Source organism: Macrotis lagotis, chromosome 4 (assembly GCF_037893015.1).
Source record: "Macrotis lagotis isolate mMagLag1 chromosome 4, bilby.v1.9.chrom.fasta, whole genome shotgun sequence".
In the NCBI taxonomy this organism is placed as follows: domain Eukaryota; kingdom Metazoa; phylum Chordata; class Mammalia; order Peramelemorphia; family Peramelidae; genus Macrotis; species Macrotis lagotis.
The window spans coordinates 161,157,422-161,183,285 of NC_133661.1; the positions used below are offsets into that span (position 1 = coordinate 161,157,422).

The following is a 25,864-nucleotide window of genomic DNA, read 5'->3' on the forward strand; positions in this document are numbered from 1 at the left end:
ATTTCTTTAATCATTCTCATGGATCACTTTCTTCTAATTTTGAGAAATGATACTAAAGGATCTATAGTCTATATCACAAAATTTGATGTTTATTTTTATATCATAGCTCTTGTTTTGTATTTTATAATTTTATAATTTGTATAATACGTGTGTACTGTCTTCAGTGGCTCCCTATTGCATCTAGGAACATCTTTTAAGGTTCAACTCAGGACTCTTCTCTTAAGGGAAAGTCTGTTTTCAGGTTCCTGGTTGGTAGTATTCTAACTTCTATTTATCTTTTTTTTTTTTAATCTCTCGTATCATGTCTTTCTGTTGGATGTTTCTTCAGGGTAGGAAGTGTTTTTATTTTTTCCTTTGGCTTTGTACATAGTGAATGCTTAATCATTGTTTGTTATTGATAGTGCTTCTTTTTCATATTTTTACTTCTGAAGGACAGGAATGATTTTCCATTTTTCTTTTTATGTCTGGAATCTAGAAGAAACCTGGGATACATGAACTTGTTTTTAGAAATATTTTTGTAATTGTTTTTCTTTGTCATTCTATGTACCTTATTTTATATATTTAAGAATATTATTCTGAGGAGGGTTCCATTGGTTCTTATCAGATTGGCAGAGGGATCCCTGTGGTCTGACACAGTATTTTATATGTAGTAGATACTTAAGAAGTAGTTGTTGTTGAATTGTATTCTTGATCTAGCTTAGATTGTAATCTTCTTAGAGGGAATTTTTCTTGTTTGTTTCACAGTGCTAGGTACATTATGAACATGATAATTACTTGATTCTTTGATCAAATAGACTTACATTATTTGCCATGGCTATTTAGCACAAGATAAAAGATACAAATTTTCTAAAAAATATAGTTCCTAAAAAGTCTTATATACTTTGTAGCCATTACATTGGAACTAGACAGTACATGAATGAAAGCAAATATGGAAAGCATTTTACCCCACCTTTTGCTAAAGGTATTTAAGGTTATAAAGTTGGCAATCAATAAATATATCTCTATATATTTATATACACATATGCTCATGTATATATATATATACACATACATACACATATATGTACATATAAAGAAATTAAGCGGCATTAACATTAAGTTATCACTGAATGTAATCTTTTTTTTTTTTTTTTTTAGTTTTTAGAAGGCAATGGGGTTAAGTGACTTGCCCAAAGCCACACAGCTAGGTAATTAGTAAGTGTCTGAGGCCAGATTTGAACTAAGGTACTCCTGACCTCCTGACTCCAGGGCTGCTGCTCTATCCACTGCGCCACCTAGCCACCCCTAATTAATCTTTTAAAAAAGATTTTGTATCCTAAAGAGATTTAAGAAGCGTCTTTTTAAATGCTGCTAATTGCTCCTATTTTTATCACTCTTTAAAAACACAGATTTCAAAAATTGAAAACGTCAGTCATTTGTGTGACCTGAGAGTTTTAAACCTTGCAAGAAATTTTTTAAATGATGTTGATGATCTTAATGGCCTGAGTTCCCTGACAGAACTTAATCTACGACACAATCAAATCACTTCTGTGGTAAGTAGCTAATTTTTTCCCCCCGTCAATTGTCAGATAAGTTAGAGGAAAGAGAAAAACAATAAATTTTTGTTGTTTGAAAAAAGAATAAATTTAAAGTGATCTATGATTATTTTTTATGAAGAAAGGGTATTAAGTCCCTTAGACTTTTCTAAATTAGGTTATGTATATGATTTATTGATTTTTAAAAAATATTTTGATTTGCATCACATAGTATGGTTAGAGAGATAGTCTTAGAGCCAGGAAGACCTAGGTTAATGCCCTGCCTCTTACATGTACTGGCTTTGTGATCCTGAACAAGTCTCTTATTTTTTTTTTTTTTTTTGGTTTTTGCAAGGCAATAGGGTTAAGTAACTTACCCAAGGTCACATAGCTAAGTAATCAAGGCCACACAGCCTTAGTAAGTATTAAGTGTGTAAGGTGGGATTTGAACTCAGGTTCTCCTGACTCCAGGGCCTTTGCTTTATCCACTGTGCCACCTAGCTGCCCCCCAAACAAGTCTCTTGATTTCTTAGAACTCTCTAGGCAATTCAAAATTGTAAGTCGCAGAGAAGGTACTAACTTGCACCCAAGGAAGATCTTCATTCAAAGCTTCCCATACCAATAAAATCATAGTTCTAATCCCTATTAAGTTGATGTCATTGTATTTTTCAAAGATAGAAAAGTATAATAACCTCCAATAATAAAAGTATAATCAGTCAGTTACTTAACAAATATAAATATTAGATCCTTTCATATTTTTAATTGGAAAAAGGAATGTTAAGAGTACCTGAAAAAGGGGCGGCTAGGTGGCTCAGTGGATAAAAGCACTGGCCCTGGAGTCAGGAGTACCTGGGTTCAAATCCGGTCTCAGACACTTAATAATTACCTAGCTGTGTGGCCTTGGGCAAACTCTTTAACCCCATTTGCCTTGCAAAAATAATTTTAAAAAAAAGAGTACCTGAAAAAGATAGGAGTAATGACCAGAGAATTACCAAAAAATTGAAAAACATATAGAAAGAACAGGACATGAAAAAGGGATACCTGAAAAAAGGTAGGAGTGGGGACCAAAGAATTACCAAAAAAACTAAAGAACATATAGAAACAACAGGACATGGAAACAGAAAATAAACTATCCTGACTTTACAGATTTGCTGAGGCTCTTGACTTTTTTAATTTCAGCTGTTGGTGGGCAAATAGAACCTATAATGAGATATTTTTGTCCTGGATATTCATGGAGTTTTTAGCAGGAACATTACTTTAGGGCTTAAGATGCAAAGGAGAATTATTTTGTATATGTATACATATATTTATTTATACATACATATATGTTGCATATATTGTATATTGCATATATTGAATATATACTGTTACTGTATTTAACAGATTTTGTTATAAAGGAACTTTATTGCCAGATGATTCATTAATAGCGTTGAGGTATCATTGTATTTTTACAAAGATTGCTTATGGCGTTCCTTAAATGTAATTTGGGTAATTTAAATGATATATTAACAAGAGATAGTTAATAAATGATTAAACCATAACTGGTGCCATGAACAGCCTACTTTGGATGTAAAAGGGAAAATACTGGAGCAGATGGTGACTTATCCCCCTTGGTTCTAGAAAATCTAATACAGGTGATTTTCACTCCATAGGACCTCCAACAGACTGGGACAGTTCCAGAACCTTCCCCAAAATATTAATTTATTCTAGGATCTCAGATTGGAATTAAACTTCCAAGCCTTAAAGATTTTCCTTCATAGAGTACCTACAGTTTGGGATTGACATGGTGTAGAATTGAGTCTCTAGGAATATCTCTAAATTCCAATCTTGACCTATGCCAGAACTGACATGAAATTAAACTAGCTTTTCAAGATTGGAGATTCATAAGGATTTGTTGCCAGCATTTGCCTGCATTTACTTTGTTTTTATGAAGTGTAACATATCCAATAATTGTTTATTTGTAGAATTAGACTCTTTGAGTATTATTTCTAATCATTGCTGTTTTCTTTGATAAACTTGTCTGTCAGCATATTTGAAATAGAAGAGAATATTAATTTAAAACTAAATAATGTTAAATTTTGCAGATGTCTTAGACTTTTTTATTGCTGACAGTTGCTGTTATACAGTCATTGAATTTTAAGGCAAGAGACTTTAGAGATCAGTCCAGCTCCTTTACTTTTTTTAAGATAAGGAAACAGAGAGAATTGAGATGTTTAAGTCTCATAGTCAGTGATTCCTGACTAATGTCTTCTGACTTGGTTTAGTGCTCTTTCCACCACATCTGTTGAGTCTCCAAATTTAAAGCAGGAATTATGACATATATTTCTTTTGCTTTCTAATGTAGTGTAAAATTTTTTTTTTATTAATAAACTAGGTGTTTTGGGGATACAAAAAATTTAGGCTGAAGTTTTTGTCCACAAACATGATCAGACTGGAACATGCAAAGTTTATTTATAACCATATGAGATATGAGGCATGTATGCTTACCATGTAGTTTATGTATACAAACGTTTATTTGAATGGGGCTACTAGAGAAACATAACCAAGTATCCCTAGTGTCTAATTTTTCTATCTTTCTGCAAGGGGGATATAGACCACAGTTCTCAGAGAGTGGACACTAGGTTAGAATTTAAGCTCTGCCATCTACATCTTGCTAGTTAGGGGAAATAACTTTTTAGTCATCAATAAGCATTTATTAGGCATTTCTTAGGTGCCAGGTACTGTGCTAAACCCTGGGGATACAAAGAAGAATTGTCATCTGAAGATACCAAAAAAATAGTCCCTGCTCTAGTTCTGGTCACTGTTCCATGAGGGTAAAGTAGTGCCCTAAGCTATATGCAAAGGCTTGACTCTCTTCTTATCAAATGATAGCTATACAAAAAACTGTGATACAGATAATAAATCCATTTATCCAAGCCAGTAGAAAATAGAAATCAAAGAAGTTATCAGTAGATAAGAGTATTCCAGATAATACACAGAGTGAATGAAGTCTCCCATTAGAAGCAAGATGTTTCACCTCAGCCACAAGATGAGAGTCCGTGATCTTATTCAGGGGGGAAAATCCCTGAAGTTTATAGAATAGAAGTTTGGGCACAGGGAGTTATCAAGGTACACTACATGATGGCTTCTTTTCAAACTCCTTCTCTTCTTCAAGGAAGTAAACCTTGAACTATGTGTCCCTTTTCTGATTCTATGCTTGTAATTTTATTTTGCTTTATTGTTTTGGTTTTTGCAAGGTAGTGGGGTTAAGTGACTTGCTCAAGGTTACACAGCTAACTAAGTAAGTATTAAGTGTCTGAGCCTGAATTAGTACTCAGGTCCTCCTGACTCTAGGACAAGTGCTTTATACACTGCACCACCTAGCTGGCCCCTGGTTCTAAGCTTTCAACAATTGTGCCCCTCATGTAAGCATGGAATATAATTCTCCCCAAAGGAGGAGAATCTTATGCAATTGGGCTTGAACCTCAGGCTATATAGTACATAATACTTAATATAAGAAATACCACAGGTATTATATAATAAACTGTCAAATGTAAGGCAGATGTAAGGAGCATTGCAGTCATTCACACAGAGAGATAATTAGGTTGGGAATGTACAAAGAAAGAATTTTAGCTGAGTCTTGAAGGATATATAGGATTTGGATAGACAGGGTTAAGGGAAGATTTCCTCTTTCTTTTTTACCAGTAAACTTCTCACATGAGTGATCTATGTTATTTTTATTTTCTCTTCATCATTTTTTCACTTGCTTCTCAACTCTGCAACTACATTCCACTTCTTTCTATGGAGACAATTTCTTTTAAGGTTAATGGCCTGCAAATCACCCAGTTTAATGATCTTCCTCCATTATTTTTGATGAGGCACATAATTTTTGAAGTTCTAGTCAATGAATTTCTTTAATTCTGCTCTGACTACTCAGGCTACATCTTCTCTATGTGCTTCCTTGATTCCATTCTTTCCTCCTGTTTGTCAGTCAGTCAACAAACTATCCACCAACAGATAGTTATAATTAAACTAATCCACTCCTAGGTATCCTGCACTGTGCTAAACATTGGGAATTCAAAGACAAAAGTGAAACAATTTTTTTCCTTAAGAAGATTATATAAAACATATGCAGAATAGTTTCAAAAAATGCAAGGTAATTTTGGAAGCTAAGGTTCCATCAGAGTGGTGATAGGTGGGGTATTAGAAGGAAGAGAATGAGCTTAGTCTTGAATGAAACCAGGAATTGCAAGATAATCCTTATCTTGAAACAAAGCACATTCTGGAAATGGGGTGAGACTGGTGGGAAATGGAGCACTATTTGTGAGGAATGTCATGTGGACCATTTTGGCTGGAACATAATAATGGAGATGGAGGAAGGGTCTAGGGTATAAAGAGTTTTTAAATAGAAGAGTTCATATTTTTGACTCAAGCTGGCAGGGAATGTCTTAGGTCAAGTACAGACTGGTCTCATAATGCACATTTCATACCAAAAGGGATTGAATCAATGGCATGTGTTTTTCAAAAAGCAAAAAGAACAGAAGCATTTTACTAATTATAAAACAAATACTAAGCAAAGCTATATAAACAAATATTCAGCAAATTTATATTATGTAACTATATGTAGGACTCCTAAGTCCTCTCTCTCTTCCCAACCTTCTCTACACATACATGCTCATACACCTTCCTGGGAATAAATAGTCAAAATAAAAGAATCTATTCTTTACTCAAGTTTAGTTTTGCTAAGTATATTTAACCTATCTTCATTCTTGTTCCCTTGCTTAAGACAATATTGTTTGGGCTGAAAACTTGGGCAGAACAAATAACACTTAAGACTGTAATTTTATTTATTTTGTTTGCTTTTGCAAGGCTGTGGGGTTAAGTGACTTGCTTAAGGTCACATAGCTAGATAATTATTAAGTGTTTAAGGTTGGATTTGAACTCAGGTCCTCCTGACTCCAGGGTACTGTGCCACCTAGCTGCTCCTAAGACTGTAATTTATTGAATAGGATAGTGTAGCACATGGCTATGACACTCTCTTATCTTTTTAGTATGTGCTACTTTAAATTATTATTTCTCTTTTTATGTACATTTTTCTTGTTTCCTCAAATAGATTATAAGCCCTTAAACTATTTATATTTCTATACTAGTAACATCTATATTATTCCTCCCACATTATTTTTATTGATTATGTGTAAAAAGCGAACAGGAGAGAGATAGAATTTTTCTGATTAGAAGAAATAGGATGAACAAAAGCATGAAGGCAGGAAAGCAGACCTCAACAGAGAACAATGAGTGAAACTGTTTAATCAAGGAAAGAAAGGCAGAAAGATTGGTTGTAAAAATGTAAAAATGACAAAACCAATAGGAGAAGGAAGAAGAGGAGGAACAGGAGGAGCAGGAGGGAAGGAGGAGGAGAAAAATAAGAAAGAGACGAAAAAGAAATAAAAATTATGTGTAACTATGATTGTTACCTTATACTGACATTGGAGCTATACAGGTAATATTTTCATTTTCTTTCAAGTGGAATTATATTATTAGAAGAATTGGTAGAAAAAAATGACAATATAGTTCTGCATATTGAAAGACTAAGATCCATATTATTATAAACACACAAAGAAAATATTTATTAGAAATATTTATTTTGGAATTTATAAATCAGTTCTTTTTGTATGACTTTAGTTGAAATAATTTGATTGTTTAATTTGCTTTACGCTTGGTTAACTAATCCAATTCTATCCTGCTTCTATGACCAAAAAGAAAAATAAAAGAAAAAGAAAAAAGGAACTACTTTCCTCTAAAGGAATATTTTAGATTACTTCAATCAGGTAGAATATAAACAGAATGGAAGATAATTTATGATATTATAGTCTTTAACTTTCATGATACATGCTGCCATGCTCCTTATCTATTTCCTGACTTCTCCATGGGAAGGAGCTCTAAAAGTTCCTGCACTGAATATTTTAATGGGTTAGATTGCTGAATCACTTTGGTCCTTTGTGGGTATAGTAAAGTTGAAAAAAAAAAACCACCTGAATATATTTGAAGGGAATGATCATTCTCTTTTAAGAGACAAAATCATGAATCTTTAAAACATAATTTATAAAGAATTATATTTCCAAAGAAATTTTATTATAGTAAGTTTATTTTATTGTGTGACTATTTCTAGAAGCTTTTGGAAATGAAACAAACTTGTATTTTGCTTAAAAAATTGTTCTGAGTTGATTCCCATAACTCTTTTGTGAGTTAAATTAAATCAAGACTGTACAATAAGAATACTATCAGGATAAATCAAGACTGTATAATAAGAATACTATCAGGAAGGCTAGAAAAAGTTTGTTTCTCTGAGCAGAATTTTTATGTTTAGTTTAAACTACTTTGTTTTCTTATTGTCATTTTGGGCATGCCATCAGTCCTAGCTCTTTGGGAGTTGTTTAGTATAAATGATTTTATATTTTTAAAAATTCTGCAACTAAAATAAAATTTGTTATAATTTGTAGGGATAGTTCTTAATTACCTACACTGATGGGGAATAATAATGAGATATATTCCCAAGCAACAGAAAATCCCTAAATCATTAATTTATAATTTTATAATGTCATGATCTTAGGATATTTATTTATTAATTGATGATACAAATATTGAAAATTAATCGGCATTCTTTTGGAGTGTGCTGTCAATAGAGGCAGATAACCTAGAAGCATTTCCTATTTATTTATTTATTCTTTTCTTTCTTATTTTAAAAAGTTGTTACTAATTTTTTTTGTTTTTTTGTATTTATTTTTATTTACACATTACTAAAATATTCATTTTAAGAGCAAACATGATAGCCCCTCCCTCCCCAACAAAATATAAAATATCATGAGAAATAAAGTGAAAGAAGAGAAAAAATGTTTTTCAGTCTGTGTTCTGATACCATCAGCTCTGTCTTGGGTGAATCACATTCTCATAAGTCCGTCATAGAAGTTACTTCCATATTTTTCCACAGTTGCTGTTGCTGTTTATAATTCCCTCCATCCATTCCTCCCCATTACCCTCTATTATATTTTCTCTCTCCTTTCACTCTGTCCCTCTTCAAAAATGTGCTGTGGGGCAGCTGAGTACAGTGGGCAGAGCACTGTCCCTGGGGCCAAGAGGCCCCAAGCCCATATCCCACCCCAGAGACCCAGCAACCATCTGGCCCCCAGCACCTTGCAAAAAGTAAAAAAGAAAATGTGTTATATCTGACAATCCTCTCCTATGATCTACTCTCTCTCCTCTATCATCAACATTCCCCCTTCCCCCTGTCCCCCCTTCTCTCCTTTATCCTCTAGATGTCTATACTCTATTGAGTGTGTATGTTATTTCCTCTCTGAGTCATTTCTGATGAGAATGAAGGTCCTCTCATTCCTCCTTGCCTTCCCCCCTTCCATATCATTGCAAAAGCTACATGAAATATCTTTTATATGAAATATCTTAGCCTATTCCACCTCTCCTTTCTCTTACTTCCAGTACATTTCCCTTTCACCCATTGACTCCATTTTTACAATATATTATATCTTCAAATTCAGCTTTCTCCTGTTCTTCATCTATAAAAGCTCCTCCTACCTTCTCTATTAAATGAGAAGGTTCATATGTGTATTATCAGTATCATCTTTCCATGCAGGAATACATGCAGTTCATCATCATTAAGATCCTCAAATTTACCCTTCTCCTCTGCTCTCTATGCTTCACTTGAGTCCTGTACTTGAAGATCAAACTTCCTGTTCAGCTCTGATAGTTTCAACAGGAACATTTGAAATTCCCATTTCATTGAAAGTCTATCTTTTCCCCTGGAAGAAGATGTTCAGTTTTTCTGGGTAGTAGATTCTAGGTTTCATTCCAAGCTCTTTTGTCTTTGGGAATATCATATTCCAAGCCCTATGAGCCCTTAATATAGTTGCTGCTAAGTCTGTGTGATCCTGACTGCAGCTCCATGATATTTGAATTGTGTCCTTCAGGCTGCTTGTAATATTTTCTCTTTGACTTGGGAATTCTGGAACTTGGCTATAATATTCCTGGGTTTTTTTTATTTCTTTCTGGGGGAGATTGGGGGATTCTGTCAATTTCTACTTTTATCCTTTGCTTCTAGAATAGCAGGGTAATTTTCCTGTAGGAATTCTTTAAAAATGAGGTCAAGGCTTTTTTCCTGATCATGACTTTGAGGTATCCCAATAATTTTTAAATTATCTTTCCTGAATCTTTGTTCCAGATCAGTTGTTTTATCTTTTTCTTTTTCCTCTTCTTTCTTTCTTTCTTTCTTTTTTTTAGTTTTTGCAAGGCAGTGGGATTAAGTGGCTTGTCCAAGGCCACACAGCTAGGTAATTATTAACTGTCTAAGGCCGGATTTGAACTCAGGTACTCCTGACTCCAGGGCTGGTGCTCTATCCACTGTGCCACCTAGCAACCCCCTCAGTTGTTTTTTCAATGAGATATTTCACAATTTCTTCTAATTTTTCATTCTTTTGGTGTTGCACTACTGTGTCTTGATTTCTTGCAAAGTCATCTGCTTCCTTTAGCTCCATTGTACATCTGAAGAATTTGTTTTCCTCAGAGAGCTTTCTTATCTCCTTTTCCATCTGGCCATTTCTGCTCTTTAAAGCATTCTTCTCCTCAATAACTTTTTGAACTGTTCTATCCATTTGATCTAAGCTGGTTTTTAATATGTTATTTTCTTGAGCATTTTTTTGGATCTCCTTGACTAAGCTGTTGACTTTGTTTTCATGTTTTTCCTGCATCTCTCTCATTTCTTTCCCCAATTTTTCTTCTATCTCCCTTACTTGATTTTCAAAATTTCTTTTGACCTCTGTCATAGCCTGAGCCCAACTTCTGTATTTCTTGGAGTCTTTAGATGCAGAACCTTGGACTATCTCATCTTCAGATTGAGTATTTTGTTCCTCCATGGGACCCAAGTAAATGTCTATGGTCAGGTTCTTTTTTTTTTCCTGTTTATTTATTTCCCTAGCCTGGTTTTAGAGTGCTTCCTGAGCTTTGGAGTATTATTGGGATACCCCCACAGGGACCTCAGTGTGTGAGACTCTGACTGCTCTCCTGGTCTGTGTATGACTACAAGCTCACCCCTCTCTCATGGGGCTGTGAGGGGGGTGGGGTCTCTGCTCTATGGGGGCCTAGACTGTGAGACCAGGGTCTGAATGTGGTCAGAGCCCCAGAGTCCTGTTCCAGGGACAGATGACAGACTTTGGAAGTCTCCCTCCACTCCCTTACCTTTGCGGGGCTGAGCACTCAGGGTGCAGCTGCCTGGAGGCGCCTGCTGGACAACTTCACCACCCTGCTTCCGTTTTTTTCCAGCATCTGAGGTGCCACAGCCATGCTGAGTGCCACGAGAGCCTGAGTTTGATGCTTGCTCTGGCAGAGGTCTCCCTGCTGATCTTCCAAGTTGTGTGTGGTGCTCCCTGGGGTGCAGGTTAGGAAACTGCTTCTGCTGAGAGGAGCACTGCTCCTGGGCTGTTCCCGGGAGGCTCAAGTTCCTTCACTCTGGCACAGCCACCTCTCCAACCCTGTGGAAGAGTTTTTCCACTATTTTCCGGGTTACCTTGGGCTGGAGAATTGCCTCACTGGATCTTTCTGTGGGTTCTGTCTCTCAAAAATTTAGTTAGAGTCATAATTTTAAGGTTTTTGAAATATTTTGGAGAGAGCACCTAAGAGAGGCAGGCTCTTCTCCTGCTGCCATCTTGTCTCCGCCCCCAAGCATTTCGTATTTAGTAGAAAGCTAGACTAGGATTAAAAATTTACTTGTGTAGGACATTGAATAAAATAAACAGAAGTCTAAAATTCCCAAGGTGAATGAACATAATTCTTTTTTCTTAATTCTGGAAAAAGAATAAATGTTCAAATGGCTACAGAATCATATGCAGTCACATCACATTACATTGTATAATTTAAACTCTGTATAGTCATCAAGTCTTTTGGAAATTGTAAGATAAGGGCTTACAACCAAGTTGTGATAATTTATGTTGGAATATGTACAAGGAAATGGAGGGGCTAGAGTTAAGATCCAAGATGACAAACTGTAAAATGAATTTGAAAGTCTAGGAGAATTATACTTTGGAGTGAGGAAATGGAAATCTTTGAGATTAGTTTTGAACTTGATGAAGTAGTAGTTTGAATACCAATCTGACTTTTTGGTATAGATAATTTAGCCTTATTATTGAACTTCAAGGTCTATATTTATAGAAATTTACTTAGGTACTTTATGTGCATGAGAGGTGAATTTAAAAATAGTTTATATTGCAATGTGTCATGGACATTGATTTTTATGTTGTATCCATCCAGAAATTAATTAAAGTGAATGAGAATTTTATTCATAAATTTGTTAAGTTGTAAAATATATATGTATTTATAATATACTCATCTGAATGTAAACATAGATAGGGATAGATATTTAGTAATGTGGTTTTAGAATTTAATAAGGTAATTGAATGGTTTGGGGCATACTTCTATTTGCAATAAACATTTTTATTAGGTGCCTTTTGAATGCCAACTGCTTGGTAGACAGCAAGTGCTAGAGACAAAATTATAAAGGTGAGATAGTCCCTGACCTCAAGAAATTTGTATTTTTCTGGAGGTTTGGGGATTGGGGATTGGGGAAAGATATAATATATATATTTTTTTCAGAGATAAGTAAGCACATATTTGGATGTGTGTATCTACATTATATCTACATAAATGCACATACACATGCATATATAATATATAATATATATATATTTAAATATAAACACAAAGAAATGTGGGAAACAAAGTTGCAGAAATTAAAAAAAGTTCTCTTAAGGAGAAGGTACTTTAACTGAGCTTCATGAAAGGAACTTAGAAGTATGTCAAGAAGAGGAAGTAAAGAACAGGAACATCCTGGGAATGAGATAACCCTTACAAAGATATTAAAATGTGAGATAAACTTCTATGTTTGGAAATCATGTAAATTTGACTGGAATATGATGTGCTTGAGAACAATATGTATCAGCCTAGTATGTAGACTGGAGCCATACTGTGAAAAATTTTAAATACTGAATAGAGAAGTTTGTATTTGATACCAGAGTGAATAAGGAAAGTTTCTTGAACAGGAAGTGCTTTTTGAGTTTTAATATGGCAACTTTTAGAGGATGATTTACATAGGGGGGTGATTTGAGCCAAGAGATCAGTCAGGAGGCAACTTATTGCAAAAGTCCTTGCAAACAGTGAAAGTTATTGTGGAGACAGAATTGACAAGTGATTGGCAACTTGATTGAATGTAAGAATGTGGGCAAAGACCTGGGAGTGACTTTTAAATTGCAAACCCACATGTCTTAAAGAATGGTGATGTCCCTGATAGAAATAGAGAATTTAGAAGAGTTGTTGACTCTTTCATCCAAGTGAAAGGTAAAGGACAATTAAGATATTCTGTCTACCAGTCTCACTTGTGAAGGACTATACTCACTAGAGGAAGATGAGAGTCTATATTTCAACCTCTGAAATGGTTACAAAAAGATAAGCAGGGAAACTATATTTTACTTAAAGTTACCATATATAATAAAATAATATTAATACTTAGTATGTGCATATGTTGAATGGCATAGCATCAGAATATTTGCAGGAAAAATAACATTAATAAAATAGTAAAACCATTAATAGGAGAATTGGTTCCACTATTATGGAAAACAATTTGGAATAATGTCCAGAAAGTTGCTAAACTCTGCAGATTCTCTGATTGAGCAATACTGGGACTAGGCTTATACCCTAGAGGTATCAAAGAGAATAAAATTTGGGGCTGCTCAGTAGCACAGTGGATAGGGCAATGACCCTGGAGTCAGGTGGGCCTGAGTTCAAATCCGACCTCAGACACTTAATAATTGTCTAGTTGTGTGATCTTGGGCAAGTCACTTATCCCCATTGCCTTGCAAAAACCAAAAAAAAAAAGAAAAAAGAAAAGAAAGAGATATTCTATTAATAAACACTTATTAAGTGCTTGCTGTATTCCACATACAGGGCTAAGTGTTTGGAATACAATTACAGCTCCTCCAAAAAAGATCCCTTGCCTTCAAACTGCATTTGGGGGGAGTAAGTACCTGCACAAAAGCCCATGGAGCTAGGAGAGGCTCCCAGAGAGCATGCCTAGACTGATACTTCATAATGATTATGATAATGTTGATATAATAATAGTTAACATTTATTTAGCACTATAAGACTTGGAAATTACTTATATATGGTAACTCATTTTATCTTCACAATTGCCCAGTGGGCTAGATGCTATTATTAAGAGGAAACTGAGGTAAAGAAAGTTTAAGTGTCTTGTTCAACACTACCTAGTTAGTAATTGTCTAAGGTAGGATTTCAATTCTGATCATCTTGACTCCACATCAACATTCTATTCACTGTTCTATTTTGCTGTTTAATGGTCATTCAAGGTAGAATTTACCAACTGGAAGAGGGGTGGGTGGGATATCTCTGAAGGAGTAGAATGATCTTAGAGTGTGAGAAGGCTTGGGTCAGAGACATATTTGAAAATGAGAAGGCTATTTTTTTTAGATTTTTTTTTTTTGCAAGGCAGTGTGGTTAAGTGGCTTGCCCAGGGCCACACAGCTAGGTAATTATTAAGTGTTTGAGACCGGATTTGAACCCAGGTACTCCTAACTCCAGGGCCGGTGCTTTATCCACTGCACCACCTAGCGGCCCCCAGAGTTACTTTAAATGGAATTTCTCTTTCTATTTTTTGCCCTTTGGAATTATTGTTCATATATATAGAGATGCTAATGATTTATGTGGGTTTATTTTATATCCTGATGAAGCTGTTAATTGTTTCAAGTAAGTTTTAGTTGATTTTCTAGGGTTCTCTAAGTATACAATCATATTCCTTACAAAGACTGGAAACGTTGACAATTCTAATTCCTTCAATCTCTTTTCCTTTTCTTATTACTAAAGTTAACATTTGTCTAATACTATATTGAATAGTAATGGTGATAATGGACTTCCTTGTTTCACCCTTGATCTTTTTGTGATTGCTTCTAGTTTATCTCCATTTCATATAATGCTTGTTGATTTTAGATAGCTATTGCTTATTATTATTATTTTTATTTTTATTTTTAGGTTTTTGCAAGGCAAATGGGGTTAAGTGGCTTGCCCAAGGCCATACAGCTAGATAATTATGAAGTGTCTGAGACTGGATTTGAACCCAGGCACTCCTGACTTCAGGGCTGGTGCTTTAACCAGTGTGCCACCTAGCCACCCCTGCTTATTATTTTTAAAGAAAACTCCATTTATTCCCATATTTGCTAGTGTTTTTTAAATAGGAATAGATGTATTTTGTCAAAGGCTTTTTCAACATCTATTAAGTTAATCAAATGATTTCTATTAGTTTTGTTATTGATATGGTCAATTGTATTGATTGTTTCCATAATATTGAACCATTCCTACCTACCTAATATAAATCCTACCAGATCCTGGTGTGTTATCCTAATAATAATTTGTTGTAATGTCTTTACTAAAATTTTATTTAAAATTTTTGCATCAATTTTCATTAGGGAGATTAGGCTATAATTTTCTTTGTCTATTTTGGCTCTTCCTGGTTTAGGTATTAAAAAACCATATTGGTGCCATAAAAGGAATTTGGTAGTTTATACAGAATTGGAATTGTTTCTAAAATGTTTGGTAGAATTCATTGTAAGGCGTTTACTTTTTGATGGGGAAGATAACACATATGTGGAAGCTAAGAAAAGTAGGGGGGAAAGGTATCCAGTTTTGGTGTATGATGGAGGAAACCAGAGGAGTGTGGCTTGGTAGCACAATGAAGGATAGTTGGCTTGTACATTTGAGCCTTCTACTTTCCATTGAAATGGAGGAGCCCTAGAGGGTATTTTAAGATTTGAATATTAAGTTTGAAGTTATCTTTCAGGATGCAGGGATTTCTGGGACATGTTAGAGAAATCTAGAGGAGTGAAATTTGGTGAGAAATGAATGGATATTTTACATTTCTAGAACATTTCCAGAACTGTATCAAATAATAATGGGAAAAGTGAGCATTCTTGCTTTACTTCTGTAATTTTTGGAAAGCATCTAGTGTATCCCCATCATCTATGATACTTATTTTTGGTTTTAGTTACTGTTATGATATTAAAAAAGTTCCTCTACCCCTATATTTTATATGCCAATTTAAGTCATTTCAATTGTGGTCAGCTCTTTATGACTCCATTTGGGGTTTTCTTGGTATATTTTGCCATTTTCTTCTTTAGGAAATTGAGGCAAACAAGGTTAAGTGACTTGCCCAGAGTCAAACAACTTATAAGTTGTCTAAGACTGGATTTGAACTCAGGTTGTCTTGACTCTGGACCAGATACTCTATCCATTGTGCCACCTAGCTGCCCTGTTATATGCATATGCCTAATAGCATAAATGGGTGTTGTACTTTGTCAAAGACTTTTTATCAGAGGTTATCTATTGAGATAACTATGTGGTTTGGGATGCTTATGTTTTTAATATGAAATTGATTTTTTCCAAAGTTTTGAGCTATCCTTTCCTCTTTGATAGAAATTTACGTTGGTTATGAACGATTTCTTGACTGAATCATTGTAATCTTTTTGACAAGATTTTATTTAAATCTTTTGAATTAATATTCTTTAATGATATTTGGTTTGTAGTTCTGTGTTAGCTTTCACTGGTTTAGTTACTGGAACTACATTTGTCTTATAAAAGAAATCTGGTAAGGTACTTTCTCAATTTTTGCAAAAATTTGTGTAATGTAGTACTAATTGTTCTTTAAAATTGAATTCTACTATGAGCATCAGACCCAGGAGATTTTTTTGGGAGGGGGGAATCTGAGAGTATATTTCTTTTACAGCTACTTCTTTCTTTTTCTGAAATCAGTTTATTTTAAGATCTCTTATTTGGTCTTCTATTTTGGTATTTTATATTTTAAAGGTATTTTTTATTCCATTTTGACATATGATTGTGCATGTCTGTTTTGATACTTTTTTAATTTCTTCTGGTTTTATTGTGATTTCATTTTGTTGTTTGCTATTTTGTAAATTTAATTTCCTATCTTCTTTTTAATCAGATTGGCTAAAGGCTTATCAATATTTTCAGACTTTTCAAAGAACCAGCTTTTAGTTTTATTTATCATCTGTAATTTTTTCTTATTTATTTCTTTAATTTTTAAAGAAACTTCTAAAGTGTAGTTGTGACCTTGTCATCTCTCTCTGCAAAAATTATTTAATGACTCCCTGTTATCTCTAGGGCACCTACATGGCACAGGGTTGGGCCTGAGATGAAGATGACACATCTTTCTGAGTTCAAATTTTACTTCAGACATTTACTAGTTAGTGTGACCCAGGGCGAGTCATTTCACCCTGTTTGTATCAGTTCCTCAGGTATAAAAATGGAGGAAAAAACAACAAACCACTTTGGTATTTTTGTCTAGAAAAATACTAGTGAGGTCGTAAAAAGTCACACATGAATGAAATACCTGAACAACAACAGACTATCTCTAATATCAAATATTAACTCCTTTGGCATTTACAATTCTTCACAACCTGGCCCCATCCTAGCTTTCTAATTTTTTTATACATTACTTTATTCTCTCTATAGTCTAGCCATGTTGACATTATTGATAGTCCCACTACATGAAACTCCATCTCCTGACCTATTGATGAGAACACTTAAGTTCAAATCTGGCTTCACACACTTACTAGCTATGAGACCCTAGGCAAGTTGCTTAAACCCGTTTGCCTAAATTTCTTCATCTGTAAAATGAGCTAGAGAAGAAAATGGTAAACCTTTCCAGAATCTTTGTGAAAAAAATCCAAAATGAGGTCATGGAAGAGTTGGACACAACTGAAATGACTGAACAAAAACACAACAAAACTTCTTTCCAAACTGTTTTTTAATCCATAATTCCAACACCAGTTCATTAGAGTGCCATATTACCTCCAACACTTAACTATTCCCTTCTTTTGCCAATGTGCTTGATGGTTAGATCAAACTTCAGAGTTGGTTTGAGTTGCATTTCTCTCATTAATTATTTATAGCATCCTTTTATATTGTTAGTGGTTTTTAGTTTTTCTTTTTAGAACAACTTGTTCCTATCCTTCTAAGAGAATGGTTTTTGGTCTTAACATTACATATTTGTTAGATGTTTGTATAACTTGGATACCAAACTTTTATCAGAGATAGTTTGCACAGCAAGTTTTTCTTCCTTAGTTGACTGCTCCTTTTCATCCTAGATTCATTAATTTTGCATGTACAAAAGCTCTTAAATTTTAGCCTCCCTCTCAAAAATTTCTAGTTTATCTTTTTTTTCTAATAGCCCTGCCACTTGTTGGTAAAGAATTAATCTCTGTATGAGGGTTTTATGTATGTATGTAGCATGTATGTATGTATGTATTTATTTATTTATGCATTGCTTTTTGTAAAAGTAGTTGTAAAATAATCTTGTTGTAAGAGTAAACATAATCCCCCCCCCACGACAAAATAAAAGAAAAACTCATGAGAAATAAAGTGAAAGAGAAAAAAAAGTGCTTCAGTCTGTGTTCAGATACCAACAGCTCCATCTCTGTGGTGGATTGAATTCTTTATCATATGTCCATCAGAGAAGTTACTTCCACAGTTGATGTTGCTGATTGTAATTCCCTCCATCCATTTCTCCCTACTATCAGTTATTGTATTTTCTCTCTCCTTTCACTGTGTCCCTCAGCAAAAGTGTGCTGTGGGACAGCTGAATGGCATAGTGGACAGAGCACCAGCCCTGGGGTCAGGAGACCCTAAGCCTACATCCCACCCCAGAGACCATCAGCTACTCATCCCCATGGTCCTGGAGAGGCCATCCAATCCCACAACCTTGCAAAAAGTAAAAAAAAAAAAAAGTATTATATCTGACTCTCCTCTCCCATGATCTACTCTCTCCTCTATTCCCTACCTCACCCCTCCCTTCCCCATTCCCTTTCTCCTTTTGTCTCCTTTCTCTTCTAGATTTTTATGCCCTATGCTGTTTCCTTTCTGAGCCATTTCTGAGGAGAATGAAGGCTCCCTCAATCCCCCACACCTTTCCCCCACCATACCATTTCAAAAGCTATTTCTTGACTCTTTTACAAGAATTATCTTAGTCTATTCTACCTCTCCTTTCCTTTCTCCCAGTACATTTACTTTTCACGTATTGACTTTTAAAAATATATTTTAAAATATATATTTAAAAAATTTTTTGAAATATATTATGCTTTCAAATTCATATTTCTCCTGGATATCTTTTTTTTTTGAGGAGTCCTAGACATGTTTGGAGTCAGTTGGGGAGGATCTATTCAACAGGGAGAGATGAGGAAATAGAGTCCCAGATAATTTAAATAATTTTCTTAGGATCAGAATCAGCATCTAAATTTCATTTATTTTAAGATTTTGCAGAGAGTTAGCTATCTTTCCTATGCAACTGTTAAATTAGTGGATAAGAGTGCTAGACTCGAATTCAGAAAGATCTGAATTCAAATGTGATTCAGGTACTTACTAATTGTGACTCTGAGCAATGCACTTAGCTTCTCTGTGTCCCAGTTTCCTCATCTGTGAAATGAGGACAGTCTTTTCACTTAACTTCCTGGGTAATTGTGAGGAACAAATAAGCTGACATATCTTGCAAACCTTCAACTTATTATTATTATTATTATTATTATTATTATTATTATTATTATCTCCTCTTCAGATCCAACGAAAGCTGTTTCTTTCCTATGGCAGAGTAAAATAATCTTGCCTCAGACACTTAAGTGTCTGATCTTAAGTGAGTCACCTGATCTGTCTGTGTCTGTTTCTTCACCTGTAAAATAGAGAAAATAATAGTATCTACCTCATTAGGTTATTATGAAGATCAAATGAGATTAATATATGAAAAGCACTTTCTAAACCTTAAAATGTTTATTATTACTATTTTCCCCCTTTTCTCCAGGCCAGATAGAAGAAGCTTCCCCTATGGTAAAGATATGAACCTCATCCCTAATGAGTGATCTTCCTCACCTCTAACTATCTCCTGATCTCTCTTAGACCATAGAATCATAGATTTCAAAGTAGAAAGTACCTCAGAAGCCATCTATTTCACTTTTTTCTTATTTTACAAATAAGGAAACAGGTTCAGCAAATCTTCCTTCCCTTTTTTGATACCTAATTTGCTTTAGGAAGTTAACTCTCAGATAGAACCCCTGGAAAACACAGATCTTTGTCTGTGTGTGTGTGTGTGTGTGTGTGTGTGTGTTTCAGACTGAAATTGGGTAGGTCTTTATTTCTTCCTTTCTTTCTATTAAAAGCAATTTCAGTCTCTACCTTCCATATATATATATATATATATATGTATATATATTCCAAAAATTCTTTAATGTTAATTAGCTCCTTTTTAAAAATAACCAGTACAGATATGCCTCTTCCTTTAGAATATGCACTGTTCATATCTTACTATGATCATTTTTTGGGGAGGATGGGGCATAGGGGTTAAGTAACTTGCCCAAGGTCAGCTATTAAGTATCAATTATCTGAAACTGGATTTGAACTCAGGTCCTCCTGACTTTAGCACCATTGCTCCATCTACTGGGCCACCTAGCTGTCTCCTGTGATTTTCTTTAGTCAGATTTTCTAAAAGCTGAATAATATTTTTAGAAATGAAATTTTGGTTAAATTCAAGAAGGGAGGAAGAAGATGATTTACAGACTAACCATGAAGTAAGATAGATTGTGAGTTGAAACATTCTGGAACTCATACATGTGCAACTTGGGGTAGGGAACTCGCTAATTATATTGATTTTTAACAAATTATAATCTTCTTAAATAATTGGTAAGCATTTATCTTTTGTTTGGGAAATAATAATAAGAGGCAGTTTTGAAATTAATGGATTTAAAGTCAGTTTCAGAGCCTGGAAAGGCTGGGTTCAAGTTCTACCTCTTCTGTATACTATTTATATGACTATAGGTAAGTCATTTAAGCTCCTGGTATCCTAAGACTTCTTAAATATGACTATATATTATATATTATAGATTATAGAGGAGTTGCTTCTCTCCACTGATGGAGGTAGTTTCTACTATGGGTATCCCCTTTGTTGAAATCAGTAGTCAGGATGAAAAAAAAAGGAAATAGTCTGGTGTAATAGAAAGCATTATTCTGGGAGTTCTTATCTAACTATACTTAATGATCATTCATTAAGTTTGTTTGTGTCCCTAAGTCTTACTTCACTCACCTTTAAAATGAAAGGGATAGACTAAATGTCCTTAAACTCCTTTCTAAGGTTTGGAAATTCTCTAATTCTTGCAATTTTTACTTTTAGGACTACATTAATTTCTTACTTAGTGAATACAAATCACTCTGTGAAAGCTTATTTCTGGCTTTTGGCTCATCATTAGTCATCATTAGTTTACTAGTGGTAATTATACTGAAATAGCAGGATTTCTCACTATTATATTTAAGCATAGAACAGAATCCATTTTTTACTGTTTGACCTTCTAGAAACTAGATTGTAAATTTTTAGAAACTAGATTGTAAATTTTTATTTGTAAAAGACTACCACTGTCACAGAGGAGTTAACATACATACATACATACATATATATTTATATCTCTACATACACCACACATACACATTTATATGTGGGTGTGATTGTATAAGTATATTTTTTAAAAATTAAATTTATACTGATTTTCCTTTTATGAAATTTTACTGAAGCTATGCTACTTCATTTGTGACTGGGTGACACATTTTAGATGGTCCAAAATTAGTGGGACTGGTGATTCAAGCACTCCCAAGATTTTGAATCTAGACAACTGCTATTGGTAATACAAGTTGATTTACTGGAGATTCAGCTTTAGTGTAGCTTCCTCACTAAATCGGTTTTTCTCTTTTGGATTCTCCTCTCTCTGCTACAGTTGAAATGCTGAAGAAGCATTTTGGCCTCTTTCCCACCAGCATGTTCAGAGAAGCTCGCAGCAGCGGCAGCAGCAGCATCTCTCTCTCTCTCTGTTCCCCTTAATGCTATTTACCTTAGAAGTGGTGCAGCTTGTTCTGCAGATAGACAGGAGCCCTCCCCTAGAATCTGCAGTGAAAGAGAATGGAGCCAAATGTCTGGTAGAAATCACTGATGCAGCAAGGTTGCAGTATTTGAAAGCAGTATATATATTTCAACAACTGAGAAAGTAGATATTTCAAAGATTTTTTTTCCCATTCAGTCAGTAAATTTTTGCTTCTTTATTTCCTTCTAGAGAGATGTGGATAATTTGCCCTGCCTCCAACGTCTATTTCTCAGCTACAACAATATCTCTTCGTAAGTAGACATTCTAATTGGTTTGTTATTGATGATGTTATTATATTGAATATATTAAAATTAGAATGAAAATAATTTGAGTATTTGTTGATATGTCATATTAAAAATGTGAAGATGACAGGGCAATTTAATAACAAAGTTCTTGGATTGAAAAAATACTTTTATTTATATTTTACTTCTGATGTTTATATCCTGTTTTAATGCCAAAATGTTAAAATAAGTATATAACAGATTCTTTTTTTTATTTAATTGTAAAGCTAATATCATTTATAGTTGCTATTTTGTAAAATGTAGGTATATGGAAATTTCCACATATAATTTAATATCCTTTATATGACAATTACTTTAGTCAGAAATTGTATTTTTTTATAAATCATCACATGGAATATTTTGTTATTACTGATCAGTTTTTATATAGAGAGAGCTACAATCTATATTTGTTACTTTGCCTCTTTCAGATTAGGCCATGAATCTTTGGCATCTTCATCCAGAAGAAATGATGGTTACAGAATTTAAAAACATAGATATTTTATTTTTCAAAGTTGTATGTTTTCTTACCCACTAGTGACCTGGAAGCATACCTAACTGGCACTGGGACCCTACAGTTAGAATTGATTTTACAGGAGTATCCCCTAAACCTTCCATTCTTCACCTCTCCCCTCCTCCCCCTGTTTAGTAATGACTAGCCATAATGATTCTTCATTTCCCCTTTTTTGTTCTATTCTGGACATGATTAAGAAGAAATGAACTTTTCAGGTAAGCACAGAGAGGGATAGTTCTTTCTGACCTCTAAGTCTGGGCTACAAGGAGTTAAAATCTAAACTATATTCTTTGAGAGTTTTAAAATTTGAGTTTCCTGTTGTTGTTAAACAGACACAGGTCCTATTCTTACTTCACAGCACTTTGAAAGGAGACAAGTAGATTTTCTTCCCTACAATAAGAAAAGAATGAAAATAATAAAAATTAAAATCCTACAAATAACTTGATTTTTCCAGAAACCTTTTCTCATTATTTATCATGGGGGGCAATGTTCTAGTTATTAGACCCTTTTCTTGTTTATGGGGAAGTGGAGCCCTTTCCTCTTTAAAGAACTTCCCATTTTGGAAAGGCACAGTTTCAAATGCTTATTAATAAGTCTGCATTTTACCTCTAGACCCGAAATCAGAGTTGTAGATATATCTCCTAAAGTTGTAGATATATCCCCTCCCTCCCTTCCTTCTTCTCTCCCTCCCTCCCCTCCTTTCCTTCTCTCCCTTCCTTCCCTACCTTCGTTCCCTTCCTTCCTTCATTCCCTTCCTTCCTTCGTTCCCTTCTTCGTTTCCTTCCTTCCTTCCTTCCTTCCTTCCTTCCTTCCTTCCTTCCTTCCTTCCTTCCTTCCTTCCTTCCTTCCTTCCTTCCCTTTCTTTCTGTCTCTTTATCTCTTAATTTTTCCTCCTCCTCCTTCTCTCTCCTCCTCCTCTCTCCTCCCCCCTCCTTCCTCCTTCTCCTTTTTCCTTTCTTTTTTTCTTTGTTTTCTACTTCTCTAGTTAGGTGCAGCTAGGTGGTTTGCTGGATAGAAAACTAGACTTGTGTTCAGTAAGACTTGAGTTCAGGTACTATATTAGGTACTTACTAGCTTTGTTACCTTGGGCAAGTCACTTAACTTTTCTCAGATTGTTTCCTAGTTTTCTCTTCTGCTTGTGGAAATTGCTTTCCCCATACATGTGGTATAGAAACATTTTAAAAATCATTTTTCCCCTATAAAAGCAGTGGTTTCTTAAGAGGTTATGTGAATAAATAGGTCCAAACCTTTTCTGCTTTTAATCATTTTTTCTTTGTTTTTACATAGACAGCACTATGTCCTCCTCAAGTACTTCCTTCTGATCTGCTTCTGAGAGTAGGTACATTTTCTGCTCAGCTCCTAATGATTTTATTGGTCCAGGAGACAGTGCAGGAAATGTATTAGGGGCAAAAATAAGAGCTATAGATAGTTAACTAGCCTCTACTCTTTTTACCAGAGGCCAGATTTACTGAATCTATAAATTACTAGACCTCACCATAATATTACTAAGAGAAATCAGTATCTTCATAGCTTTTAAGTTAGAAGCAATCATTGATTCTATTCTTCTAATTCTAGAGGAGGTTGCGGAGCCTTTATAGTCTAAATCAGTTTTAATCATAACCTAGATGATATGACATACTAAATACTGGCACAGGAAAGTTTTTGAAAGACCTGACAGTGGTCAAGACAAAGTATATTTGAGAATTGTTACTCCTTTTTTTAAAAAAAAATCTTAATAGTATTTTTCCCAATCATATGTAGAAATAGTTTTCAGTATTCATTTTTGTGAAATTTTATCCCTCCCTCCCTCCCTTTCTTTCCCCTTCCCCAAGACAGCAAAGGAATTTGATATAGGTTATACATGAGATTGTTATTCATTTTTACAGCAATTAAAACAAATTTTCAATTTGAATTTGAGAGGTAAACTGAAAAAAGAAAAACAACCCCTAGTCAGTATGCTTCTACTAAAAAGATAACCATATAGCTTCTATGTGTAGAAGAATTGACGGTCTTATACTTTGATTGTAGTTTTGTTTCTAGAATTACTGATAAGCTTCACCAGATTCAAGGTAATTAAGATAAATATTCATGAGATTCTCTGTGATGGATAGTCTTAGTTGGGGTAGTGTGAAATATTTAATACTCAGGAAAGCTTTTCCTTGGATCTTATTTCAAAATGACTGGTAGACACTGCTGATGGTTATATTCTATCTGGGTCTCTGTGGTATTTAGTGTATAGAGCACAACATAAGGCACGAAAATTCGTTTCATATCCATACATAACTACCTTATAGTTACATACATACAGAAAAAGAGAGAGAGAGAGAGAGAGAGAGAGAGAGAGAGAGAGAGAGAGAGAGAGAGTTACATGTAGTTTGTGAGATAGCTGGGGTTAAATGATTTGCCCAGGGTGGTACAACTAGGAAGTGTCAAGTATTTGAGGCCAGATTTGAATTTAGGAGTGTTCTATCCACTGCCACCTAACTGCCCCTCATAATTATATTTTAAAATGAGGATATTTTAGTCTTGAGGGGCCACAGTAGATAGGGGGGCTTTACTAGGAGTCAGGATTGTCTGAATACAAATCCTGACTCGGATCAGTTCTGAACTAGCAAGTCACTTAACCTCTCCCAGCTTTAATTTTTTCATCTCTTAAATTGAGCTGATAACCCCTACTTCTCAGAATTGTTGGGAGGATCATATGAAATTATTTAGGTAAAGCCCTTTGTCTTTTTTAATTTAATATTTATTCTCATTTTGTATAAACAATGTTTTTTATACATTAATAAAATATTCTTGTTTAAGAGTAAACAAAATACCCCCTCCCCCCAGAAAATATAGATTCACTTGAGCAATAAAGTAAAGGGGAGAGAAAAAATTAAAATTAAAAATAAAAAATAATAGTAATAATTGTAGGTATGGCCAGGTGCCACAGTGGACAGAGCACCAGCCCTGGAGCCAGGAGCACGCAAGAACACATACGGCCCCATACACCCAACAGTTACCCAGCTGTGTGACATGCAAGCCACCCCAACCTCACTGCCCTGCATAAAGCAAAAAAAGAAAAAAAAAGACATAAAATAAAATAGTAATAATAGTAGGGGCAGCTGGGTGGCGGACAGAGCATTGGCCTTTGAGCCAGGAGCACCTGGGTCCGAATCCGGCCTCAGACACCCAACAATCACCCTGCTGTGTGGCCCCAGGCAGGCCACCCAGCCCCATTTGCCCTGCACCCTCCCCCAAAATAATAATAATAATAATAATAAAAAATGTGCTTCAGTCTTTGTTCCAACACCAACAACTCTGTCGTGGGTGGATCACATTCTTTAGGATAAGTCCATCACAAAAGTCACTTCCATATTTTTCCAGTGTTTCCATTGCTGATCGCAACTCCCTCCTTTCTTATTTCTCCACTACCATGTACTATATTTTCTCTCTCCTTTCACTCTGACTCTGCTGTAGGGTCGTTGACTGGCTCAGCATACAGACCGCTGGTCCTGGGTCCAAGAAGCCCTGAGCCCCCATACCAACCCTTAAGCCCAGCATCCA

At 34.8% G+C, this 25,864-nt stretch overlaps 1 protein-coding gene across 3 annotated transcripts in view; it reads left to right on the top strand.

The window, feature by feature from the left end:
* LRRC49 (leucine rich repeat containing 49) overlaps nt 1–25,864 on the top strand; it is a 221,103-nt gene that overhangs the window by 49,279 nt on the left and 145,960 nt on the right. For all 3 annotated transcript variants that reach the window (XM_074234526.1, XM_074234525.1, XM_074234527.1), the window contains 2 exons: nt 1,389–1,532; nt 21,713–21,774. In XM_074234526.1, coding sequence (XP_074090627.1) covers nt 1,389–1,532; nt 21,713–21,774 — 206 coding nt within the window. The remainder of the gene's footprint in view (nt 1–1,388; nt 1,533–21,712; nt 21,775–25,864) is intronic.